The 16,769-nt window shown below is 33.3% G+C and overlaps 1 protein-coding gene across 2 annotated transcripts; it reads left to right on the top strand.

Annotated features, from left to right (window-relative positions):
- The first annotated feature begins 781 nt into the window (after nt 1-781).
- Nucleotides 782-2,733, top strand: LOC109177171 ((-)-isopiperitenol/(-)-carveol dehydrogenase, mitochondrial-like). 2 transcript variants are annotated; one of them, XM_019326475.1, is made up of 2 exons: nt 782-945; nt 1,812-2,733. In XM_019326475.1, the coding sequence occupies exon 2, from the start codon at nt 1,827-1,829 to the stop codon at nt 2,673-2,675; it is 849 nt and encodes a 282-aa protein (XP_019182020.1). In that variant the 5' UTR covers nt 782-945; nt 1,812-1,826; the 3' UTR covers nt 2,676-2,733. The 2 variants fall into 2 exon arrangements, with proteins under 2 accessions (XP_019182020.1, XP_019182019.1); XM_019326474.1 differs by having other exon boundaries at nt 1,825-2,733.
- Nucleotides 2,734-16,769: the final 14,036 nt, after the last annotated feature.

The raw sequence follows: 16,769 nt of genomic DNA on the forward strand, positions 1-16,769 counted from the left end.
TTTCAGCCCGAACCCTTCATCATTAGCTCGACGTCAAGACGGTCAGAGAGCTACTTGATATGGATTATTAGACTTATGCAAAACGACCGAACTGAACCAAACCGATTTAATACTGTATTAAATCGAAATACCGATCGGTACTGGTTATAGAAAACCGAACGGTTTGATTCTTTTATATATAATAATAATAATTTTTTTTTTTGAGATAATAATAAATAATAGGAATAATGTTCAAATTGGCCACTGAACGTAACCTGAAAGTGCAATTAGGCCACTGAACACTTCAAAAATGTGCAATTTCACCTGATAGCAGGTTACCCTCAATTTTAGCAGGTTATCTGCTTACGTGGCAGCTGAGTTGGCATTTTTAATAAATTTTAATTAATTTTTAATAAATTTTAATAATAACTTTTTATTAAAAAAAAATAAAAACGACTTTATTTTATTTTTTATTTAATTTTTTCCAATTTTTTATAAATTTTATTATTAAAATTAATTATTAAAAATTATTTAAAAATTATTAAAAATGTCAACTAAGCTGCCACGTAAGCAGGTAACCTGCTAAAATTGATGGTAACCTGGTAAAATTGCATACGTTTGGAGAGTTCAGTGGCCTAATTGCACAATTTTTGAGTATTCAATGGTCTAATTGCATTTTTTTTTTGTTCAGTGGCCTAATTGCATTTTCAGATTACGTTCAGTGGCCAATTTGAACCTTATTCCTAAATAATACTCCGTAATAATCATATCCTCAAGAATCAAGACCTCAACCATAAATCTGAAAGACTGAAATCAAAACGCAGCCTCCGCCCTCCGCCTCTTCTCGCGGTCTTGCCAGTCGCCATGGTAGCCTGACCTCTTCTCGCCACCGTAGCCTGAACCTTTCTCACCACCGTAGCCTGACCCTGACCGCCCACCATTGAAAACCGACCGGCGACCAAAGAGGTAAAGTGCTACTTTTATTTTCTTGAAATTATTTTTTGTATGGGCGGAAGCTTTGTCCAGGCTAGTAGTGTACCTTCACTTCTAAAACTGCGTGTTCATTGCAGAATTCAGAAATCTGCGTTTTTACCTCTTATTTTAAAGTTTAAACTGGAGTATAAGGCTAGGTTTTATTAAGACTTTAAACTGGAATTTCATTCCAGTTTAAACTTGAATTAATTTGAAAACTTATCCCTCTGGCAAGAACCCAACTTTCTTTCCCCTCCTTCTCTCACTTTTACATAAGACTCCACCCTCAAAAACCTCCTTAAAACCATCCCAAAAACTCTATTAGAAATGCTCTAATGGCCGGTAAAGAATTTGTCATCTTATCCATTTTGTCAATATTGAGAATGCGTTAGGAAATGTCAACATGATATTTTTTTAACCAAATAAGTTATTTAAAAAAAAAAAATCAAATGAGAATAGAACAATTTACGTGGGGCACCAACCCAGCTACACCATCCAATCAGCCCAGCAGTATCTGCTTCAACTTTTTGAGAAGTGAATTTGATAATAAAATTTTAAGGTATTTATTGGCAGCTATAATCATCTTTCACCTCTAAGTTATATACGAAGTTATGATTTTAATTTATGAAGAATTATTTTTGTGATCAATATATCATATCATTTAATAAAATTGCTGATTTAGTCGTTTAAAGACTGAGGTCCTTACTTTTAACTAAGTTTATACCATAGATATAATTAGAGGATTACAAATACAATTTTTCCTGATAATAATTTAAATTTATATAAGTAAAGGGATTTTCATGAATTTGATCTGAAATCTATCTCTGAAACATAGATTCATAGAGTAACACAAATTTAAGATTTTCTTTGTAGTAATGGAAGACGGGCATGAATCAAAGGTTAATGAGACAATGGGCACATCAAATTCTTGCATGAAAAAGCTCCAAGGTAAAGTTGTGATAGTCACTGGCGGTGCTAGCGGCATTGGGGAAGCGACCGCTCGGCTTTTTGCCGATCACGGCACACGAGCCGTCGTCATTGCCGACATCCAGGACGAGAAGGGCGTCGCCGTGGCGGAGGCCATCGGCCTCGAGAAGTGCAGCTTCGTGAAGTGCGACGTTAGCGACGAGGAGCAAGTGAAGGCCATGGTAGATTGGACGGTCCAAAAGTACGGCCGGCTAGACGTCATGTTCAGCAATGCCGGCACGGCGAGCCCCTCCGACCAGAAGGTCCTCGACCTCGACTTCTCCCACTTCGACCGGGTTTTTCGTGTCAACGCGCGAGGCACAGCAGTTTGCGTCAAGCACGCGGCGCGTGCAATGGTGGAGGGGCGCGTGAGGGGGAGCATCATCTGCACGGCAAGCATGGCCGCCACGCGCGGCGGCGTGCGGCGAACGGACTACATCATGTCGAAGCACGCCGTTCTTGGGTTGGTCCGGTCGGCTAGCCAGCAACTGGGGGCCCACGGTATCAGGGTCAATTGTGTGTCGCCGTCGGCTACTCCAACTCCAATGATTCTTGCCAATCCCGAAAAGGCTTCAAGCTACGTGGAGAAAATTTATGGGCCACTAACTAGCCTGAAAGGCATAACGTCGGACGTGAAGCACGTGGCTAACGCTGTCCTGTTTCTGGCTTCCGACGACTCGGCGTTTATCACCGGCCATGATTTGGTGGTGGACGGTGGTCTGATTTGTCTAGCGGTCCCTGGTCCTGGCAGTAGTTGAGATAACAATTTCTTGTTGTATACAAGTAAGTGGATGGCCTACAATGAATCTATTTTTCCTATATCTTTAAAAACTATGTATTAAATCGAAGTACCGATCGGTGATCGGTAAAGAACCGAATGGTTCGGTTTGTTGATCTGGACCGTTCAAAATAACAAATCAACGATTACAAGAAGTGCTCACGGGCTCGGCTAAATAGGGAGTGTGCACCGGATTCAAAATCTATATATATATATATATTAAATCAACGTCCAGGATTACCAAAATTAAAAAAAAATTGCGTTGTTAATTTGGTAAATTTTTGCATCTAGGTCAAATTTAAGGTGCGTGGGTTTTGTGCTTAAGGTGCGTGGGTTGTATACTTAATGTGAATAATTGTTGAAACTTAAGGTGCGTGAGTTTTGTGCTTAAGGTGCGTGTGTTTTGTGCTTAATGTAAATAGTTGTTGAAACTTAAGTGTGTGAGTTTCCTTCTTAAGATGCGTTGTTTTCATTCTTATGGTGCATGATTTGTATGCTTAAGGTGCGTCAGTTGTGTGAAATTAAGTGAACCATTTTAAAACCTTAGGTGCGTGGTTTGTGTTCTTAATGTGTTTAAGGTGCGTAATATATATATATATATATATATATATATATATATATATATATATATATATATATATATATTAATTTCAAAAGGTCCCCGAAGGATTTTAAATTCTCAAAATGAGAAAAATGAAAATCGCAACATGTATATTATTAAATTACAAATTAAAAGTCTTTATATGACCGGAAATGTAAATAATTGACCAATTGTTTTTCCTCTTGAATAAGGAATATATAGATAATATGTGCTTAGTAAGAAGTTGCTAATGTAGTTATTTATCTATTATCTTAGTCCATATAAACGGTATAAAGATAATTGAAATACATAAAGAGTTTAATGATATCAGTTCATGCCTGACGACGGAGTTTGAGATGAAAGACTTGGGAAACCCAAGTATGATCTCGACATGCAGATTGAGTATTTTCTTGAAGAAATTTTATACACCAGTTAACCTATATCTAAAAAAAAAATTCACATGTTTATATGGATAACTGTCATGTTTTTATCAAACTAAAGGTTGCCTAATAATCTCTTGAAGTAGATAAGGTACCGTTTAGACTCGGTGAAGATACTTTAAAAGTCCCTAACTTTATTGTTGTTGGAACACATTTTTAGAACTAGAAGTTCTATAATCGTAACCGGCATGATATTTGAGATGGAATTGCTAGCAACATATAGGGCTCCTTCTACAATGAAATATTGGAATAATGTTTAAAGATTTTGGCATTTGTTTGATCCCCGTGATGCCAAATCCCAAACTGGTTAAACAATGAATTACCCCCAATGTCCTAAATGATGACAATAATGCTTGTGTTGCACAAATGATATATGAGTATGTTAAAGAATATTTTGTCAAAACATATATAGCGTCAAAGTTCAACCCATATGAGCTCTAGAAGAGTCACAAAATTATTGTGCAAGCTATTTACTATAATGACAATCTAGAAGATTTGTCCAATCCATTTCTACATTTTTTGGAAATATATTTTATGTGTGAAATTTGAAGATTGTTCTCTTGAGTGGAGTATCATTTTACATGGATCAATCCTGAAGATTGAGTCTTGAAGACCAACACTTGTACTCTTTTTCTTTTGATTAAGTTTTGATATTATTTTCTTAATTCTTAATTAAAAGTTTTTTTTTGAGGCAGCTAGTACAACACATGAATACACATATCATGTACTTTTTTTTTCTCAATTAGTTTTTTTTTTTTTTTTTCCATTGGGTTTTTCTAGTGAGGTTTTCAATGAAGCATGAATATGATATAATAATGTCAAAAGGTGAAAGTTTATGATTGGTTATCCGAAAGATTATGCCCTGAAGGTTTATGGATGATTTACTGTTGTATTCTTTTCCTTAGCTAAGTTTTTTTACAATTGAATTTTTCTTAGTCTAAGATTTTTAATAAGGCAACGTAACCTAGTATAACACATATATTGAAATACATTATGTACTCTTTTTACCTGGATTTAGATTTTTCTCACAGGAATTTCTTAGTAAAAATTTTTTTAATAAGGCATGAATTTAGTAAGATAATGGGCAAGGGAAAGTGTTGTAAATATATGGAGTTTATTATCCCACTAACTCCACTATCTCCTCTATCCCTTCAATTCCTCCATTTGGTGTTTTAAATATAACGGTTTATGGCCATTATCCCACTAACTCCACTATCTCCTCTATCCCTTCAATTATTCCTCCATTTAATATTGTATTATGCCCTAGTGATTAGGGTGTGGTTATGGTAATGATGGATGTATAGAGAAAATGTATTATTCATGAAGGAGGGTGTGGCTTGCAGCTCTATGAATGAATTTTTTGTCTTCTTCGCCTCTCTCTAATCTCTCTATTTTTCATGTTCTTGATTATCGCATAATAATCCTCAAGAATCAAGACCTCAACCATAAATCTGAAAGACTGAAATCAAAACGCAGCTGACGCTAGCCTCCGCCCTCCGCCTCTTCTCGCCGTCTCGCCAGTCGCCACCGTAGCCTGACTCTGACTGCCCACCGTTAAGACCGACCGGCGACCAAAGAGGTAAAGTGCTATTTTTATTTTCTTGAAATTACTTTTTGTGTTTTTTGTATGGGCGGAAGCTTTGTGCAGGCTAGTAGTGTACCTTCACTTCTAAAACTGCGTGTTCATTGGAGAATTGAGAAATATGCGTTTTTTACTCTTTATTTAAAGTTTAAACCGGAGTATAAGGCTAGGTTTTATTAAAACTTTAAACTGGAATTTCATTTCAGTAAAAGTGTAAAACTGGAATTAATTCCAGTTTAAACTGGAATTTTTTTTAATTCCAGTAAAAGTGTAAAACTGGAATGAAATTTCAGTTTAAACTGGAATTAAAAACTGGAATTCATCCAGTTTACTAGGATGAAATTTCAGTTTTAACTGGAATTTTTTTAATACGACATTGAATTTTTACACATGGTACAATTGAACCATCTAACAAAAAAAGAGTGTAATTAAATTATTAAAAATTTAAAATTTGTGTAAATAATATTTTTTTACAGATTACTTCCAAGTTTCCCTTAAATATAATGTCATAACATCAAATTATATATATATATATATATATATATATATATGAACTTATTTTATAAAAAATTTCAGAAGAATGTACTGTGGATGAAGGACGAAGGAGTACATTCTTTTTTAAATAAAAAAATTGTTTTTTTTTAAATTTTTAAAAATAAAATCTAATATAATTTTTATATATAATTTGACATTATAACATCACCAATGTCCAATGTTTTTTTTGTTAATAAGTACTTTAAAGTATATTAATGCAAGATTATATTGGAATTGTTCATGCATAGATAATTGAGTGTTAAATTTGCAAATTTAAATAGGCAATTCTAAGTTTATAAATGCAAGATAATATAGTCAAGATTAATTATAATTGTCAATAAAATAATTATATAGGTATGGTTGAAACCAAATACGAGATATAAGGAGACCAAATAAAAATTATGACATAAAATATTAAATATATACTAATATTGCAGAGCTATTAACTGCTGATTGCCAAACAAAGATGTTGTGAGATAATTTCTCACTTTAATTTGTTGTGTGATTTGAATACTCTTTTTGTCAATAAATCTCCCAAATAGTTAATATGATTGGCTTAACTAAATGTATACTTCTCCCAAACTAAATGTATACTACAGATATAACTGGAGGACTACAAATACAATTTTTCCTAATAATAATTTAAATTTATAAATGTAAAAGGGCTTTCATGAATTTTATCTGAAATCTATCACTGAAACATATACTCATAGAGTAACACAAATTTAAGATTTTCTGACGGACATGAATCAAAGGTCAATGAGACAATGAGCACATCAAATTCTTGTATGAAAAAGCTCCAAGGTAAAGTTGTGATAGTCACCGGCGGTGCTAGCGGCATTGGGGAAGCGACCGCTCGACATTTTGCTGATCACGGCACAAGAGCCGTCGTCATCGCAGACATCCAGGACGAGAAGGGCGTCGCCGTGGCGGAGGCCATCGGCCTCGACAAGTGCAGTTTTGTAAAGTGTGACATTAGCGACGAGGAGCAAGTGAAGGCCATGGTGGATTGGACGGTCCAAAAGTACGGCCGGCTAGACGTCATGTTCAGTAACGCCGGCACGCTAGGCCCCTCCGACCAGAAGGTCCTCGACCTCGACTTCTCCGACTTCGATCGGGTTTTCCGCATCAACGTGCGAGGCATGGCAGTCTGCGTTAAGCATGCGGCTCGTGCGATGGTGGAGGGGCGCGTGAGGGGGAGCATCATCTGCACGGCCAGCGCGGCTGCCACGCGCGGCTGCATGCGGCTGACGGACTACATCATGTCGAAGCACGCCGTTATTGGGCTGGTCCGGGCGGCGAGCCAGCAACTAGGAGCCCACGGGATTAGGGTTAATTGTGTGTCGCCGTCGGCGACTCCAACTCCTTTGGTTCTTGCTAATCCCGAAGAGGCTTCGAGCTATGTGGAGAAAATTTATGGGCCGCTAACTAGCCTGAAAGGCATAACGTCAGACGTGAAGCACGTGGCTAACGCCGTCCTATTTCTGGCTTCCGATGACTCGGCGTTTATCACTGGCCATGATTTGGTGGTGGATGGTGGTCTGATTTGTCTAGCCGTCCCTGGTCCTGGTAGTAGTTGAGATAACCATTTCTTATTTTTCTGAATATCTTTAAAAATTAAACAATGCATGTGTTCTTTTTTTTTTTTAAAAAGTACTATTGACTTTGTTAGAATGTAGTATTTGCATTTCTACTGAAATTTGAACTTGTAACCTCTCATTTGTAAGAGTCAAAGTTATGTCGCTTCACCGTCTTTGGCTATGTGTGGTTATTTAATTTGTTTAGTTTTGATTTTAATAACCTAAAGAGGGGAGACACAACACCTCTTATAAATTAAAGGTTAGGAGTTAATTCCCAATTTACTTTTTTTTTTTTTTTTTTACAATGAATTCATTTTTATATTTGATTCTCGACTAATAATAATTTCGTTATTGTTGTAATGTTGTTGTTTGTACCCGTTGGCCTATAGCTCCTAACCGGTGAGTTTCAGAATTGAATCAACAATAAGAAGTAATAGACAAAGAGAAGGGAGTGATATGATTTCATTTCTATGGCTTCCTCTTACAAAAGAATTACACACATATATAATATAGAATAATAATGGCATACATAATGAGACATTAATATGTCTGTTACAAACGTTACAAAATAATGGCCACCATTAATATTTAATTACAACACTCCCCCTTGGACATTATTTGTCCATGATCTTGCCTCGTTAAAAACTTGCTAGGAAAACCCTGTGGGAAAAACCTACACAAGAAAAGAGTACAAGGTATAGTATATTTAAATATATTCATGCCTCGTTAAAAACTTCACTAGGAAAACGACATGGGAAAAACCTAGTTTAAAGAAAAGAGTACATGATATTTGTAAACTCATATATTGTACTGATTGCCTCGTTAAAAACCTTAACTTAAGAAAACCTCGTGGGAAAAACTTAGTTAAGGGGAAAAGGAGCACAATTATAAGCCTTCAAAGCATAATCTTCAGGATATTTGGGGTTTGTTTACTTAAGTATTTATATACAACTTCCCCATTAATATATCATACTCATACCTCATTAAAAACCACATGGTATGTATATGCTGCAAAAAGTATAACTATTAGTCATTTTAAGACCCAATCTACAGGATTGACTCAACTGAATATATACGCTGCAAAAAGTGCAACTATTAGTCTTTTTTAAGACCCAATCTACGGGATTGACTCGAGTGAATGTACTTCCTGTCTCCCCCTGAAGATAACAATCTTCAAATTCTATATTGCCTGTAAAATCATTGTTTCTAAAGGGTGTAGAGAAGGGATATGGTACAATCTTCAGGATTGTTATCATATTTTCTTATGATCATCTGGACTAATAAAAATTATTTATAGTTTATATTTTGTTGCTCCCCCTAAATATAATAATTTTTCTTTACCTACACATATCAATCTTATGAATATTTGTAGGTATATATTTGCTAACTTGTCACTAGAGCAAACCTTCTGAACAAATATTTTATCACTCTTCTGGAGTTCATGTGGATCAAGGTATTTTATATTATGAAAAACTATATATGTTTTTATCTGCAACAAGTATGATGACTTCATGCCAAAAGGCATCAATACGAGTATTTGTACCTTGATTTGCTATTCGTTATCTTATCTCATAACTTAACATCATTAAACTCTTTATATATTTCATTGATGTTTACACCATAAATATTGACTGAGATAATAAATAAGTCCATTATCAACTCTTTATTGAGCACATAATGGTACATATTATTCCTTCTATATGAGGATAATAACCACATTCGCAACTCTCTAAAAAGTAAATAATGACACTTAAATAAATCCTCATTTCGGGAATTATAAATCCATTAGAGATTTTCAGGATAAACTAGAGGATATATTTAGGATATTTTCAAGAGGAAACGATATTTGAGTTTCCCAATCACATATAACATTACTAGGCATGTTTATGATAATATATTTTCATACTTTGTTATTGGGGAGAAAACACTTTTAATCAATTTATTGACTATAAGAAAAATCATAGTTAGTAACTTACTAACTTTTATACTTCTTATTTTGTGATTTTCATTCATCACATTTTTTGAGAAAATCCATCAAGGATTTTAAATATAAGTAACAAGTTACCCATATAAATATGTGATAACTATAACTATTAGCTACATATCTAATTTATTTACTGCTAGTTTTATTTTAATTGAATAGCGAAATATAAAGCCATGACTAATATTGGGTCTCTGCGAAAACCCTCCACTCGCCTTAATTTATTAGCGAATTCTGATTTGTATGCCTTAATTGCTATTTTCTATGAAAATAGTTAGCACGCTGCAGGCGTTATACTACTATTTTCATTTCTGGATCCAGATTTAAGTATTTATGAGCAATAGAGGCAAAAAATGTTGTCGACAACTATAACAGCTTTGTAAATATCTTTTATACACATGGCAATTTTGTATCAACCAAATATATGGCATTTCCCAAAAGTATTTGGATTTGGTTGTTCCGCTTCCCCAGTATTTTAGTTATTTGGTGCACCTACAATTTTACTGGGGTTTTCGCCTTCTAGACGAATATCTTCAGGATAAAATTTCTATATTTCTGGAGTGACGAAATTTCTATACTAGATCTAGTTTTGTAAATTCTTAAATCAATATATGCTTCTGGCATAATGGTAGAGATTTTTAGTCCTAGTTGGGGATTTCAACTCTTAAAATATTTTCTATGGACTTAGTCACTCATTGAGATTTCTAGCAGATAATTTGTTCCATGACTGAACTTCTGGTTCTATAAGGCTAGTACATGGGTTTGAAGATTTTTATCAATTTATCGGCATTTAATTAGAAATTTCAAATCTCCCCCTAATGCCGAGAAAAGATCTTGTAATGCAACCAACATCACTGTTGATTTCTCATGATGAGATATAGCTAGAAGGGTTGCATACTAAAAAAAATTAACGCAGATAGGGAAATGCATCTTGTACTAGCGTATGCGATATGTAGTGGATCAGCATATTGGTTTTTCAATTTTGAAGGTCCCCAACAAAATATTTCCTCCAAAATTGCTTAATTTGCTTTCCGGACAAAGTTGTATAAAGATTTTGATTATAAAAAATGATATTGTCTATCTTAAATAATTGTTTCATGACATTGAGAGAAACAAGTAGAGTAATATTACCTTCTCACAAGTTTCAAAATTGACATGAATAGCCAATATATAAAAAATGTCATAAATAAATGGGCAATAACATGACCATCATAGTTGACAATGAGATATGCATACACCAAATATCTTTCAGGGATTTACTTAGGGTCTATAGATCCTTTTAGATCAAATATTCATAACTGATGGTTTAGACCAAAAGGTGTCAAAAAAATTAGTGATGTAAGTGTTTACCTCTAGGCAAAATTTTATTAAAAATATGCACTATTATTTTGTTTTGATACTCAGATTTGAGATATTTAAGATTCAAGACTCATGCCATATAATTTTATAATAAAATTAGCACCATCAATATGCACGAATTTTGACAAATAAATTATTGACTTCCAAATCAAAATTAAGTCAATTTCACATTAGTCATATATATTATCCTAGTGTATCATATTGTCCTAGTGATAATAGTCAATTTGACTTCCAGCGGATTCTATTTTTGGATCCAATCCTCTTTATTAAAGTAAAATAAAATACTCCGTAAAACTTTTCCCTTAAAGAAACAATTTTGCCAAAATTAAGAAAAATGTAAATGGCAAATGGGAAGAGAAAGAGGAAAACGTAGCCTCATCATTAGTCATCCCTCTACCCTAAAAATTAGGGATTCATTCTGTCAAAAACACAATCAAATTGTTCATCCCTTATCAAATATTTGTAATCTACATCCAAACGCAAGGGATGTAGAGGGAGAGAGAGGGAGAGAGAAAGCAGACCGCATGGAGAGAGGAAGGTCGTCGGCCGAGGGGAAGCAGCGCCTCTTACCGCCATCGCCCAAGACACACATCAATCATTATCGAACCCACATCCCTGGCTTCTACACATCTGAAATAGCAGAGCTCTCATCTCAAAGACTCAGAAAGCTCGCCACCACAGCGCCATAGAAGCGAGAAGAAAACTCCGGCTCAAACCAGAGCCGCAATCTCCACCAGCCCTCTGCCGGAGCGCCGTGCGATCGCGGGCCGCTGTCGCCGCCTACTACCGGACGTAGATCGACGGCCAAAACAGGTTTTTGATTTTGATTTTTGTTCGAAAAACATAAAAATATTATTGTATACTAGTTGCAATTTTTGAAATTTTTCGATCATTAGACGTAGTCCAAAAACATTTTTGCAAGTTTAAATACAATTGTTCTGATTTTCAAAGCTATCAAGATCAGTTCTGATCAAAGCCCTTGATTATTTGTTTCGATGGGGTGCTCCACCGAGAATCTACCAGATTCCAGCGATAGCTCAGTTGCGCCATGGCCACGGTGAATAATGGCCAAAGGTTTTAAGCCAGCAGATGAAACGACAAAAACAATCTTTGTTTTGTTTTTGGTAAAAGCCTTGAGGTATTACAGAAAAACTGAACTGTATAATACAAGTCTTGAAGAGAATGTTTGCAAAAAAAATCATGAATTTATCTCTGAAATGCATACAGAAAACATATATGGTGCATCCCCTTATATATATAAAACTGGTAGAATTTGAATATATATTAGGCATAAACATATTCCATATCAAATAATATCCAAAAGCATATAAATGGAATATAATTATGCAAATATATGCAATTTTGAGGCATCTCTAATAAGGCTTAGAAAACTCATAAAAGTACCGTTCACCGGGATTGAGCGGCTGATAACGTGTTGTAATGTTGTTGTTTGTGCCCGTTGGCCTATAGCTCCTAACCGGTGAGTTTCAGGATTGAATCAACAATAAGAAGTAATAGACAAAGAGAAGGGAGTGATATGATTTCATTTCTATGGCTTCCTCTTACAAAAGGATTACACACATATATAATATAGAATAATAATGACATACATAATGAGACATTAATATGTCTGTTACAAACGTTACAAAATAATGGCCACCATTAATATTTAATTACAACAGTTATGTTTTTAATTAATTTTAATGAAATTTTGGATTTAGTTCTTTATTATTAATTACATTTAATCTTCATGAAATTTAAAAGCTAAAAGGTAAATTATTGTCTCTTAATATATTTCTTTTACGACTAATTTCTTCTTTAACTAACACATTTATACAGTACATACAGTTTATGATTTGACTATTGAGCATCATGTTTAAATTTGGGTACTAGAAAAATGTGATTATCATATTTTAATTTTAACGATAATTAACAAGATAGTAATATATGTGGATAAGATGAAATTAGTAATTACATATAAAAATAAGTTGAAAATTTCAGCCGAAGGTATAAGTCAATGTTTATACTTGTAATTGGTGGTCTTACAAGATGACATAACACTTTAAAAAAAAATAAAAAAATTAAACTGCGATATGAATTGCAAGCTTGCAAGTATGATATAGTATAGTCATATAGACTTGACTCTGTCAAATGTGGCAGGATGAACCCAATTATTTTTAAAATAAAATTTATTGTTATTATATTATGTGTTAGGAGTAAATAAAAATTGTTTTTTAAATTTTTAAATTTTTCATATTTTTTTTAATGTTTAATAGCACTTTAGGTGTAGTTTTTTTAATATATAAATTTTATGTTTTAATTCTAAACTTAATATTATTAATAAATTAAATTATAAATATTTTTAGTTTCAATCATCTCCCGTTAATGGAATCAAACACATAAAATGATACAAAAGAAGTAAGAAGTAATTTACAAATAATAATATGAAAATGAAATTTATTTTTAAAATAAAAGAGTATTTGGAGATAAACAAAACCTAAATACGGAGTAACATTACTTTTATTGGTGTAATAATTTGAGCATATGGCTGACGTATATTTGTTCATAATCTTCCGTACACTTTTGCTTCCATGTGCCTAATTCTAAATTGAGCAAGTACCAATACTAATAAATTGATACTTTAAAATAATGACCAGGGATCGAGTCTTACCAGCGGCAGTGTGGGAGCAACCTCTCAAAGTGGGTGGTTTCTTGTGCGCAGTGAACATCGGTCTAGCCTCTATGGTTCATGTTCAGTTGAGTCACCATGATTTACATCCTCCCAAATGCTCTGTCGGGCCGGGGTGTGGGGGGCCCTTAGGGTTGGGGTTCAGTCTTTTGGAATAATGATAATTTTGATACAGATATTTAATCACTATCAATTTTTATCGAGAAAATTACCGATTTGGTCCCTCGACTATGAGGATTTCATCAATTTGGTCCTCGACTACCGAAATTACTCAATTTGGTCCTCGACTATGACATTTTTACCTGATTTGGTCCTAAGTGTTATTTGCAAGTCAAACCTAAAGGACAATTTTGAGATTTAAAAAAAGTATCTTCCTTCTTCTTCCCTAAATCTAAGTCGTTTGTTTTATATAGATAGGTTATTTGTTTTCAATAGCAGTTGCAGCTTCAATATGCAACCAAAGTGCCATGAATCATTTTCATCCAGCTATAATAATCGAATGATGTTCAAAAATTTGCTGCCTTGTGCCAACATCATTTTCATCCAGCTATAAGCATCTCCATTTTTGAATATCATTCGATTCTTATAGCTGGATGAAGATGATTCACTGCACTTTGGTTGCATATTGAAGCTGCGACTGCTATCGAAAACAAATAACCTATCTATATAAAACAAACGACTTAGATTTAGGGAATAAGAAGGAAGATACTTTTTTTAAATCCCAAAATTGCCTTTTAGATTTGACCTGCAAATAACACTTAGGACCAAATCAGGTAAAAATGTCATAGTCGATGACCAAATTGAGTAATTTTGGTAGTCGAAGACCAAATTGGTGAAATTCTTATAGTCGATGGACCAAATCGGTAATTTTCTCAATTTTTATCCATAATTATTATTTTTGTACCAAAATTGATCATACCAGTCACCCCTCCAGTTATAACATGTCTAAATGTATAATTTATAAAGATATTTTTATCTATTCATATATAATATGTTGATTCCATTAATGTATGAACACACGTCCAAAATATACTCCATAATTGCAACAACTTCAGTCTAGGAATAAGGATGATTAAATAAACAAAATATGCTAATCAAAATTTGTCTTTTTATTGTATTAAATTAATATTAAAAAATGTCACTAGGCATAATTAATTGATTAACAATTCTTGATTATGTTATCGTGATAATGGAGTACAAAGGCCTTGACATTTTTACAAATTACACAATCTGGCATGTTTTAGCCGGAGAGGTGATTGACATTATCAATTTTGACACAAAATATTAGTCGTGGATGAAAACATGTAATGGTTAAACATGTGGACAAAAACTGAAATTTTAGTAATACCAATTTGACCAAAATTGATAATTGCTCTTCTATACTTGACCTCACATTATCATCGTTTTACAAAATTGCCCCTCTATTCCAAAATGGGAAAAAAAAGGAAGAGGAAAAATCAGTAGGATAGTTTCACACTTTCACAGACCTCTCCATGGTAAATCTCTATAAAAACAGGCATTCAATTTTTTTTTTTTTTTTTATTTATCAATACGATTTTAATTATGACAAAGAAAGATTTGACATTTTTATTTAAAAATAATTTCATAATATATACAATTATTTTTAAAATAATTTGTAGGGACTGAGTGAATTTTGATAGATCAGGCACACTCGGTCTGTCATATGAAAATGAAAGGAGAAACACCATTGTTTGTATTTCTCTTTTCTTTTCTAGTTTACTGGATTTCATAAGCTACTGAATTAGAGCAAGATTTCAGTCAAAATTGATGCAAAATAGCATTAGAACATAATTGATTTTTATTGATAAACAATGGCTTTCCTCTCATTGTTCATGGACAAAATCATAATAAATAGGGAAAATTGTAATTTATACTCATCACAAATATTTCAATTATCAATGTCACCTCTGAATTATTAGTGGTGTAAATGTTGTCCCTCAATTGTTAGCCATCACAAGTAAACTACAATCTGATTAATCAATTGACTAACAAACACAACATTGAAAGTAAAGGTAAGTATACAAATCACATTATGCAAAGTTGCAAATGAAGGACTTCAACATTATTGTCCTTATTACATATATCATGGCAACAATTTCACCATATATTTGATATGTTAACAATAATTTATTCCCTTGTAGAAAGCACCCGCATTGGAAAATGTCATCAGTCATCATGTAGAAGATATTTTTTAACCAAATGAGTCGTTTCCAAAAAAAAAAAAAAAAACAAAATGAGAATAAAACAATTTACGTAGGGCCACCAAGGCACCAACCCATCCATTTCAAATTTCACTTCCAAATGAGTCGTTTCCAAAAAAACAAAACAAAATGAGAATAAAACAATTTACGTGGGGCCACCAAGGCACCAACCCATCCATTTCAAATTTCACTCTCCCTCCAAGAAAGCGCTTGCATTGGAAAATGTCATCAGTTATCATGTAGAAAATATATTTTTTAACCAACTGAGTTGTTTCTAAAAAAAATGAATGAGAATAAAAGAATTTACGTGGGACCACCAACCCATCCATTTCAAATTACACTCTCCCCCGGAGAAAGCGCCCGCATTAGAAAATGTCATCAGTCATTATGTAGAAGATATTTTTTTAACCAAATGAGTTGTTTAAAAAAAAACAAATGATTGAAATGAGAGTAAAACAATATTTTTTTAACCAAATGAGTTGTTTAAAAAAAAAACAAATGATTGAAATGAGAGTAAAACAATTTACGTGGGGCCACCAACTCATTCATTTCAAATTATACTCTCCCTCGGAGAAAGCGCTCGCGATGTAAAATGTCATCAGTCATTATGTAGGAGATATTTTTAACCAAATGAGTTGTTTCAAAAAAAAAAAAAAAAAAAAGAGTAAAACAATTTACATGGGGCGGCCACCAACTCATCCATTTCAAATTATATTCTCCCTCGGAGAAAGCGCCCACCTTGTAAAATGTCATTGGTCATCATGTAGAAGATATTTTTAACGAAATGAGTTGTTTCCAAAAAAAAAAAAAAAAAAACAAATGAGAATAAAACAATTTACGTGGATCCTCCAACCCATCCATTTCAAATTACACTCTCCATCCGAGAAAACGCCCCCATTAGGAAATGTCATCAGTCATTTTGTAGAAAATATTTTTAACTAAATGAGTTGTACGTTTCTATAAAAAAAAAATTTAAATTTATTATTTATATATGTGTTTTTAAATATATATATATATATATATATATATATATATATATATATATATATATATATATATATATATATATATATATATATATATATATATATATATATATGTCAAAGG

The sequence above is a fragment of the Ipomoea nil genome, unplaced genomic scaffold, assembly GCF_001879475.1.
Source record: "Ipomoea nil cultivar Tokyo-kokei standard unplaced genomic scaffold, Asagao_1.1 scaffold0802, whole genome shotgun sequence".
Taxonomy (NCBI): Eukaryota; Viridiplantae; Streptophyta; class Magnoliopsida; order Solanales; family Convolvulaceae; genus Ipomoea; species Ipomoea nil.